This window comes from Phaethon lepturus, unplaced genomic scaffold (assembly GCF_000687285.1).
Source record: "Phaethon lepturus isolate BGI_N335 unplaced genomic scaffold, ASM68728v1 scaffold49037, whole genome shotgun sequence".
NCBI lineage: Eukaryota > Metazoa > Chordata > Aves > Phaethontiformes > Phaethontidae > Phaethon > Phaethon lepturus.
The window spans coordinates 4,562-14,291 of NW_010552054.1; the positions used below are offsets into that span (position 1 = coordinate 4,562).

The window sequence follows — 9,730 nt, forward strand, 5'->3', positions numbered from 1 at the left end:
GGGGCGGGGGGGCCTGCCGTGAGCACCATGGGCCCTGAGGTGCTGCTCGAAGCTGTACCCCTGGAGATCGATGGCAAGGAGTGAGTACAGTCATGGGGTAGCAATTTTGCAGCCATTTGTTTATGTTCTTGTTCGGTCCCCATGCGGTGCTAGAGGTGTTTGGCTCTGCCGAGCCCCCTGTGCCCAGCTTTGGGGCTGGGCAGGGGTGCCCTGTGCCCAGAGGCTGGTGCCTGCAGTGCCCCTGTGCTCCCCTGATCTGTGCCTTCCCTCCCCAGGGAGACTCTGGATTTCCCCCGCAGCTGGCTCCTGCCTGTGCTGCGGGACTATGTGCAGGGTGCGCGGCTCGGCTTTTTCACCAGCTACTTCTTGCCCTTGGCAGCCGCCCTGAAAAGCAGAGGTGAGGAGAGTGGCACAATGGGGGTCCCAACGGGTGCGGTCCTGCACTATTAGGAGCCCCAGGGTGCTCTGTGGGACTTCCCTTCCCTCCCTTGGGCTGGAGCAGGGCTTTGCCACCTCTGCTGCTCTGCTCATCTCCCCATTCTTTTCTGCAGCCCTGGAGTTTACCCAGTCTGGGAAGAGTGTGGAGGCCAAGATCTATGACACGCTGCAGTGGCAGGTAATGAGGAGTGCTGGGGAGCCCTGCCATGGCATACCTGTGGTGCCAGGCTGGGGACCGGTGACTTGGCCTCCCACCTCTTCTTTTGCCTTCCAGGTCTGGACCCTGCTGCCTGGCTTTTGCACCCACCCCACAGATGTGCTGGGGGCCTTCAAGGGGCTGGCCCGCACCCTGGGCATGGCCATCAGTGAGCGCCCGGACCTCCGCCCCACCGTGTGCCAGGCCTTGCGCACCCTCATCCACAAGGGCTGCGAGACAGGTTGGGGGGAGACAGACCCTTGTGGTGGGTCCCTGTCCCCTGTGGTGACCCAGAGAGGAGAGATGCTGATCCATAACTCCCTGTCATCCTCTCCCTAGAGGCAGAGCGGGCAGAAGTGGGTCGATTTGCTAAAAATTTCCTGCCCATCCTGTTCAACGTGTACAGCCAGCCTGAGGAGGACGGGGGCAGCAGTGCTCAGCGCCGCTCTGTGCTGGACACTGTGCGCGCTTACCTGACCGTCACTGACCCCCAGGTGAGGGGGCCTGGGGCAGTAGGGCAGGCTGTGCTGGTTCAGGCTGGTGTCTCCCAGCCAGACCCAGTCTGATGGGGCTGTGGTAGGTACTTGACTTGAGAGGACAGGAAAAAAGAAGCTGGGCAGAGAGCAGTCCTTCTCTGCTGTTGTGGGAGGGACTCCTTCCCAGCCGGTGGTCTGAGATTTCCCAGTCTTGCAGCTGCACCTGGGGCATTGTGCACAAGTCCTTTGTGAATTTGCCCAGCTCTTTGTGGACTTGCTGGTGCTTCTGGTCTCCACAAAGTCCTGTGGCAAGGTGTTTGCCAGGTGGATTGCAAACTTGTAAAAGCGCTCCTTTCAGTCAGTTCTGAGCCTGCTCTGTGTGCCTGCCCTGCAGATGGTGTGTGGGTTCCTGCAGAAAGCCAGTGAGAAGCTGACCAGTCCCGAGAGCTCTGAGTTTGCCAGGTAACACCCAGGGGCTGGTGCTAATGGGTAAAGCTGCCAGCTTCCTCCCGGTGAGCAGTGCTAGGGCAGTCGTACTGTCCCACGTGGGATGAACCCCGCTCATGCATCTGATGACTTGCAGATGGAGTCCCAGCTTGGTCCGGGAGTGTTAGTGACTCTGCAGTCACCCACATGCTTGTCCTTCTCTGCTCTAGACTCTCCATCCTGGACCTGGTGGTGGCAATGGCACCCTATGCTGATGAGCAGTCCCTGGACTCCCTGTACTGCACCATCCAGCCTTCCCTCCAGGTGAGTCGGCTCCGAACCCAACAGGTGCAGCTGGTGCAGTGGGGCACCGTCTCCTTGCTGCCAGCTTGGACCCATGCTCTGCGGGCTGAGCAGCTGCTATAGGGGACAGGTCTCTGCTGGGTGGCATGGGGTGCTGCAGAGGTCCCTCCAAACACCATGGTGAGGGGGTGCCCTAATGGCAGGCATGTGTTGGCTGTCCCTGCAGAGCAAGGAGCGCAGCATGCAGAAAAAGGTGTACCGTGTGCTGGAGGAGGTGTGTGCTGCTCCCCATGCCCCCTGCCAGGCCTTCGTCCGCTCCCACCTGCAGGATCTGCAGACAGCACTGCTGGACTCACTCAAGAGTGTGGCATCCCCAGCCAAGAGGGTGAGAGCAACGGCTGGGGCAGGGGCGGTGGCGGCCCGAGGAGGAAGGGGCGGGTGGCGGGGGCAGCCAGGTGTGCATCCCTGGGTGTACCAGTGCTGGGCTGTTTCTTTCCCCAGCCCCGGCTGAAGTGCCTGTTCCACATCGTGAAGCAGCTCTCTGTGGAGCACGAGCCCTTTGTCACTGCTCTGGTCCCAGAGGTGAGCGTGGTACTTGGCGGGGACCGGGCTGGTTCTGGCTGTGGGGGTGGTAGCAGCAATGTGACATGTTCACGTGTCTCCAGGTCATCCTGTGCACCAAGGAGGTGTCAGTGGGGGCCCGCAAGAATGCTTTTGTGCTGCTCGTGGAGATGGGGCATGCCTTCATCCGCTTTGGGCCCACCCCTGAAGGTGAGTTCCTGCTCTGCTTGCTCAGCCCCATGGCTGCTCCGGCCTCAGGGCAATCGGACCCATGCCTGGCACCCCGCTGAAATGGGCCAGGGATGCTGCTGGGCAGGGGGCCTGAGTCATTCCCCTCCTGCAGAGGCCATGCAGCGGTTCCTGCTCCTGGTTTACGTGGGGCTCACGGGCTCAGTCACCATGATCAGCTGCACAGTGCTGGCACTGACCCGCCTGTTCTTTGAGTTCAAAGGTGAGTGGGAGCAGGAGGGCTGGGGGGCCACGGGCAGCATGGGGGGCTGAGGCAGGGCCCTCCAGCGACAATGGGGGCTGGGAGGAAGCTGGCTGTGGCTGAGCCCTGCTGTGGTTGCAGATCACCTAGAGCTGAGTGTGGTGGAGCAGCTCCTGCAGAACGTCTGCCTGCTGCTGGCCTCCCGCACGCGGGATGTGGTGAAGGCGGCCCTGGGCTTCCTCAAAGTTGTGCTGCTGCTAGTGGATACCAAGCTGCTGGCCAAGCATGTCCAGACAATGGTGAGATGCTCCTGTGGGGCAGCCCAAGATGGGTAGTGGGGCAGAGCTGGGGCTGCCTTGGGACTGGCAGCCATGGGCATCTCCAGCTGCACCCTGCTTCTGCCTGGGAGCTGGGACACAATCTCGGTGGCTGAGAAGGCAGTGAGGAGGCCCCTCTCCTGAATGCTGGCATGGACCTGCCAAGCAGGGAGACCTCCCCATTTCCCTGCCTGGGGCGGGTGTGGGGAGATAGCAGCAGGATGAGCAAAGTGGCTGTGCAGGGGAAGGGGGGGAGGCTGGTGCCCAGGACCGGGGTGCTTTAGTCTCAAGGGTCTCTCCCTCCTGGCAGCTGGAGGCCGTGGGGAACCTTTCAGATGACATGAGACGCCACTTCCGCATGAAGCTGCGAAACCTCTTCACCAAGTTCATCCGCAAGTTTGGGTGAGCTGGGGGCTCCTGGGGCAGTGAGGGAGCTCCCTGGGAAGCAGTGTGGGAGGAAGTGGGCACTGACCACTCTCTCTGCATTCCTCAGCTTCGAGCTGGTGAAGGGGTTGCTGCCAGCTGAGTGCCATAAGGTGCTTGTCAACATCCGCAAGGCGGAAGCCCGGAGCCGCAAGCAGCGTGCCCTGAGGCAGGCGGCTGCAGATACAGATGAAGAAGAGGCACCTCCAGCACAACCCAGAGGAGACAGGTGAAGATGGGCAAGGGTGAAGAGGGAGCAGCCCCCACGGAGGGCTTGGTGCTGGATCTGCTCAGCTGGTGCCTCTAGAAATGCTGGAGATATCTCCAGGGCTGCTGTGCAGTGTGGGGCAGGCTGGGGTCTGCACCCCTGGGCCTGTTCCATTTCCATCCTTCTCTCTGCCTTTTGACCAGCATGGAAGAGATCCTGGCTGACTCAGAGGATGAGGAGGAGGAAGAGGAGGAACGTCATCGGAGCAAGGAGTGGAGGAAGCAAGGACGGCAGAAGGGCCAGGCCTGGCTGAAGGAAGGGGAAGAGGATGAGCCCCTTAACTTCCTGGACCCAAATGTGTCCCAGCGGGTGCTTGGTGAGGAGCGGAGCTTTGGATGGGGCAGGGGCTGCTGTGATGCCCAGGGGCCTTGGGGATACTGCTGCCCCTGGGAGTGGGTCCTTCCTCAGGCCTTGACCCATCTCTCTGTGAGCAGCCACAAAGCCAGGCCCCAAGCGGTCCAGAGGAGTGAGCCATGACTTCCAGGTGTCTGAGGATGGGCGCCTGATCATCCATGAAGAGGAGGATGAGGTGGACGATGAAGCCAAAGGTACTGCCTGGGCTGGCGGGGAGCCACACTAGACTTGCTCTGGTACTCTGAATGGTTTTCTTCCTGCCACCCATACATGGGAGCTTGAGGGCATGGGGTGGAAGTGGCAGAGGTTGGTATGGCCTTGTGTCATCCTGCACTGACCCTTTTGTCCTGTATTGTAGGAGCGGATGAGGAGATGACAGATGTGCTGCAAGATGTGGGTCTCCGCAGTGTGAGTACCAGGGCTCATGGTCCTGAGGAGATGCTGGGGGAACTTGGCTGTGCCGAACCCCTGCCTGTGCTGCTACAGCTGCAGCTCTGCCTGAGACCAGCGGGGCCACCGGGCAGGCGCCAGCTGCTTGGAGGGATGTGGGAGGCTGGCTGGGGACAGGGACACGTGCAGGCAGTCTGGAAGGTCTCTGGACCCCCATGGGAGGAAGCCAGAGGTCAGGGGTCCATGGGAGGGCAGAGCTGTAAGGACAAGCCAGCTGCAGGGTCCCCACTGCTGCCTTCTGCAGAAGAAAAGCCGGAAGCGTCGGTTCAGAGAGGAGCCAGACGATGAGGAACCCGAGGCTGGGACCTATCCTCAGTACAGAGGTAAGTCCTCTATCTGTGCCCAGTCTGGGGCTCCCCAGGGGGCCAGAACAACCTACCCATCTTGCTGGGCTTCTCCAGGGCAGCTGGAGCAGAGATCTTCACTTGTGGGAAATGGTCACCCTTCTGTGCTGTTCTTACACCCAAGAGCTGGAGGCAAAAACAGGAACAGCTCCCCCGGCCTGGAACTGGGAAGGGGGAGCCTGGGGACCCCCTTCCAACACACATTCCCTGTTTTCCAGCTGGAGGCTCAGGGATCCACCGGCAGCTGGACAAGGAGCCAGCCTTTGGTGCGGAGTACAGATCCAAGGTGAGGGACCCAGGAGGTCACAGGATTTGGGTGGGGGGATACCTGGGGCTTTGCTGGGGTAGGAAGCCCCACTTGTTTGCTAGGGGTCTGGTCCAGTAGCACAAAAGCTGGAGGGGATCCCTGCTCCAAGAGTTGCTGCCAAACACTCAGTACCTGCGAATGTTTCCAGCCCATCTTGGAGTCCCTGTCCTGCCTTTGCCATGGTCAGTTCCTGCTCACTGCTCAAAGCAGACGTCTGTAGCATCGTCTGGGTGGGAAATCAGGTCCCAGGACCATGTGCTCAGCTGGCGTCCCACTGCCACATAGTCTTTGGGATGGCTGGGTGACAAGGTTGCACCAGAACAGGATGCATGCATCTCCTCTGGTGCTGTATCTTCTCTCATGTCACTATCTCCCACAGAAGGGTAAAGGCGATGTGAAGAAGAAGGGCCAGCTCGACCCTTATGCCTACATCCCCCTGGACAGAGCTAGACTGAACAAAAGGTGAGGTTAGCTGGAGAGGGCACAGGGTTGGGAACGGGGCCAAAACCCAGGTTTGATCCTGGTTTTTGTCATTACATTTTGGGGGAGTTTTTTTGTGGGTTTGGGAGCTCCTTGCCAGCCTCTGCACCTCTCCTTGTGGAGCTTGGAGCATCCCTGTGCCTTAGGTGTGCCCAGTGCCCACAGTAACCCAGCCTCCTGCTCCTTCCTCCCTCCAGGAAGCGGGCGAAAATTCAGGGCCAGTTCAAGGGCCTGATGAAGGGAGCCCAGCGTGGGGCCAAGGCCGGCCGCAGGAGCCGTCTGAAGGCCCAGCGCCCCTGAGGAGCCTCATGTGTTCAGCCTGCACCTGCCCAAGGACAGATAACACCCTGTGGCCTCTGGGACCTGGGCACGGGTGCTTCTTCATGAGTGGAGCAGTGGGGACTCCTCTGCAGAAGGTGGCCTGCATCTGTTTGAGACTCCCTGGGAAGCCACCCTGTTGTATTACTGACTCATGGCCCAAGCTTTGCCCTCCTGTGCCTGGAGCAAGGTGCTGGGCTGCCTGGTGCAGGTGTGTGCATGCGTGTCTGTGAGAGCAAGTAATGTGTAATGACTTCTCTATATTGATAAATACCCACTGTTCCTACCCAGCCCAGGTTCCTCCTCTCCTTCCTTTAAGAGCTGTGCACACCGCGTCCCCTGTGCTCTGCCCCGGTGCAGCGGGTCCTGCCGCTGCAGCACGGTGCCCCACGGGGCTCAGGCCTGCATCAGCCTGGGACCTGGAGCTAGGGCCCTCTGTGTGGGGCTTGCCTGGGGGCTGCCAGGAGCAGGGCTGTGGCACAGAGTGGGGAGGCAGTGCCCGTGGCCCATGCCCTCCTGGCACATGTGCAGTAGGGCTGAGTCGTCGAGCTGGCCAAAGAAAGAAGCCAGAGAGGGTGAAGTCCTTTGCTTACAACCAGCTTTCTTACACGAACTCCCTCTTGGCAGGATCTGCTGCCCTAAACCGTGGGCCAGGGGATCTGTGCCATGGGGGGAGTGGCTGGCCTTTTGGTGGCCCCCGGGTTTCGGCTTTTCCCATATCGGCCATGCCTAGCTGTGGGGCAGGAACAGTTTGCTGCAAATTTCCTCAAATTGGCTAGAAAACTGCTACTGCAAACCTCTGTGTCTTGCCCTTTCCCTTAAATGTGAGAGCTGAGAGAAGCCCTCTCCTCTGCTTTGACCACCTCTTTCCAGCTAGACCTGAGCAGAGCAAATAATTGTGGACCTTTTTAGCTGCCTAGCCATTTCAGATTGGCCTGACCATCTGGTTTTGCCCAGCTACTTCTGCACTGAGCCCAAAAGATGGTGTTTGGCCAAAGCATATTGAAGAGAATGGAGCTGAGGATACTGGATACAGTTCCCATTGCTCACACTGCAAAGAACATGTATTTGTGAATGTAGCTGGCTTTCTTTTCCTCTTCTATAATAAAAAGACTTTAGCCTTTTGTCATTTCCTACTGTGGTAGCTTACATGCTGGAATTGCAACGCTTCTCAGTCTCCTAATAAGCTAAAGGGATTGTGCTTCTTCAGCCTCTTACTGCTGGCTTCTTTCTGGAGGCTACAAATCCAGTTTTGTAGCTCTCGTGCTTTTTGGTTGTTTTGGTTTTTTTTGCCTGAAGATCCTTTTTAAAGCCTGGTGGTGGAGGAGTTCTTGTACTGGTATTGGTCCTGCTTCGTCAGGAGCACTGTCCCCTTCATGCTTCCCCACCCAGGGCTCTCACTTGGACCCATGAGCGCCAGGGCCATGTTGAGGTGCTGCTGCTCTAATCCTGCTGGAAGGGAGACCACAGCCTGGCTTACAGGACAGGCATCTCCAGCAGCACCTCCTGACCATGTTCAGTCAGCAGGAGCTACATACATCTTCCTCCAGTGCCTGCAGCCTTGGCCTGATGCCCTCTCACCCCTGAGAGCAGGACAGGGGGAGACAAGCAGCAGTCACCTTTTTAACCCCCAACACCTAGAACCTGTGGCTTCAGGCCCACTAGAGCTGTCTGTCTTCCTGCTTTCTCTTCCTTCCTTGGAGACAGTGCCTGGAGAAGGCTGTAGCTAATTCATTTAAAAGCTCCAGTTTACTCACTGTATTGTTCTTCATTTGCATGTTGCTTAAATTAGTGCATGCCTGTGTGGAACAGAAGAGTTTCATTAGCACAGAGGATGGTGTTTGCCTGAGCTGGTGTCCAGAGAACAGATTCTTCTGCAACAACATCTTGTTAATCAGCTAATTAATCATGTAATGCAATAGAAACCCTTGGAGAGGAGATGTCATCCTGCCTGGGGAGGCTGGCTGTGAGTCAAGCCTGCTCCCCAACAGCAGCTGTCCCTGGCAAGGAGCAGAGCTGCATCTCAGGGGCCTGCAGGAGACTGAGCTCTCTGCTATGGCGCAGGGTGAGGTGTGATGTGGGGTCCTGCCTCCTGCAGCTGCCAGCCACAAATATTTTACAGTTACCCACAGAGAAGCACCAGACAGGGACCTGGAGTGATGCTTGGCTTTCATTGTTCAAGTTGGGAGGTGGCTGGAGGCTATTTCTTCACCCATCATGCCGTTAAACCATGCAATTCCTTTCCGCAGGCTACAGCGGGCACCGACAGTGTACCCGTGTTCAGCTATGCTTGTGCAGGAAATAGTCACAACGGGCTCTTACCCTTGCAGATACCAGCTGCAAAGCGGGAGGTCCCCAACTTGTGGGCTGCAGGCATACTAGACATGCTTGAGGAGGGGCTGGCAGGACTAACAGGCTGCCCCTGGTGCTGGCTGGGTGGCCTCTGGACTGGCTGGGACAGGTGCAGATGCCCACCCTGAGCTTTAAGTCTTAAAATCAGGAGGAGAAAGAAAACATCATTTCCTCAACCTGGAAGCTACCTGCCTGAGTTGTGTCTGCTGTGGCATGCTGCTGAGGACACATATGCCCCATGGGGCTGTGCCCATATGGCATTCAGCTGGACCATCACCTCCAAGCATGCTGCAACATCTTTGGGGGTTCCCACACGCACACCTGGGGCTCCCCAGTTCAAAGTCAGGATTCAGCATGCACCAAGGAGCAGGGATGGGAAACCCCTCCTAGGGGCAGCAGCATAAGAGGGAACCTGATGTTTATGCTAAGATGATTGGCAGTAAATTAAGTGTGGAAGTTTAAAATGCCAAGGGACCACTCCAATTGAAATCTATTCAATTAAAAAAAGTCAGATTAATTCCTAGTCCCCTCAGCACTCTGATCTACAGTTTCACTTGTTTCTAAAAAGTTGTCTGTCTTTTCTTGGTTGCACGGTGTGCGAACCCAGGCGCTGCAAGTGGGCAGGGCCAGAGGAACCCTGGCTGGGGGCAAGGCATGTGCTTCCACTCACAAAATAAAAACATAAGAAAGAAATAAAACTGCTTTTCCAGTGTCTCTGTTCCTCTACTTTCTCCTTGATGGTGAGAAAAGATAAAAAATATTCAAGCTTAGATGTGAGCTGGGGTTTATGGTGTAACTCGTGCTTCTTGGAGCACTTTGTGTGGTCTTTGCAGGCTCAGGCAGACCTTGCTGCAGCGGTTACATGTAAGATACAATTTAAAACTTGCCTTGAAATAAAATGGTTGCAACTAGAATTTTTCTGAATACTAAGGCTTGGGGTGTCAGATGTGCACAAGACTCTGAAAGGCAGTGCCACAAGAACTTCTGCAGCTCTGGACTGGTGCTATGCACAGGCCTTACAGCTCATGTGTGCTGGTCACTGATTCGTGTGTCCCCTCTGTCTCTCAGTAGAGCCTTTCTCTTCCCACAGCTCCTGCCCAGGTCGGTAAGAAGGGGTTGTTGGTGAGGCCGGGTGTCGCTGTCCCCGTGTACCTCCGTGCCTGCTCTGCACAGCCTCCTACCACGAGGAATGCTCAAGCGTAGGCAAAATGGCCCGTGCACCTTCTTGTCCCCTTTGCCCCCCAGCAGTGGGAGCGTGCTGGCCAGGCACTGGGTGCTGCTGGCTCT

At 57.5% G+C, this 9,730-nt stretch overlaps 1 protein-coding gene across 1 annotated transcript in view; it reads left to right on the top strand.

The window, feature by feature from the left end:
• Nucleotides 1–6,140, top strand: part of RRP12 (ribosomal RNA processing 12 homolog (S. cerevisiae)) — a 10,537-nt gene extending 4,397 nt beyond the window's left edge. Inside the window, exons 15-35 of the mRNA XM_010291102.1 lie at nt 8–80; nt 276–397; nt 552–616; nt 713–875; nt 974–1,128; nt 1,505–1,572; nt 1,767–1,860; nt 2,066–2,224; nt 2,341–2,421; nt 2,505–2,610; nt 2,744–2,851; nt 2,972–3,129; nt 3,458–3,549; nt 3,641–3,799; nt 3,982–4,154; nt 4,273–4,386; nt 4,551–4,600; nt 4,887–4,965; nt 5,205–5,272; nt 5,673–5,755; nt 5,971–6,140. Coding sequence (XP_010289404.1) covers nt 8–80; nt 276–397; nt 552–616; nt 713–875; nt 974–1,128; nt 1,505–1,572; nt 1,767–1,860; nt 2,066–2,224; nt 2,341–2,421; nt 2,505–2,610; nt 2,744–2,851; nt 2,972–3,129; nt 3,458–3,549; nt 3,641–3,799; nt 3,982–4,154; nt 4,273–4,386; nt 4,551–4,600; nt 4,887–4,965; nt 5,205–5,272; nt 5,673–5,755; nt 5,971–6,073 — 2,273 coding nt within the window. The 3' untranslated portion in view covers nt 6,074–6,140. The remainder of the gene's footprint in view (nt 1–7; nt 81–275; nt 398–551; nt 617–712; nt 876–973; nt 1,129–1,504; nt 1,573–1,766; nt 1,861–2,065; nt 2,225–2,340; nt 2,422–2,504; nt 2,611–2,743; nt 2,852–2,971; nt 3,130–3,457; nt 3,550–3,640; nt 3,800–3,981; nt 4,155–4,272; nt 4,387–4,550; nt 4,601–4,886; nt 4,966–5,204; nt 5,273–5,672; nt 5,756–5,970) is intronic.
• Nucleotides 6,141–9,730: the final 3,590 nt, after the last annotated feature.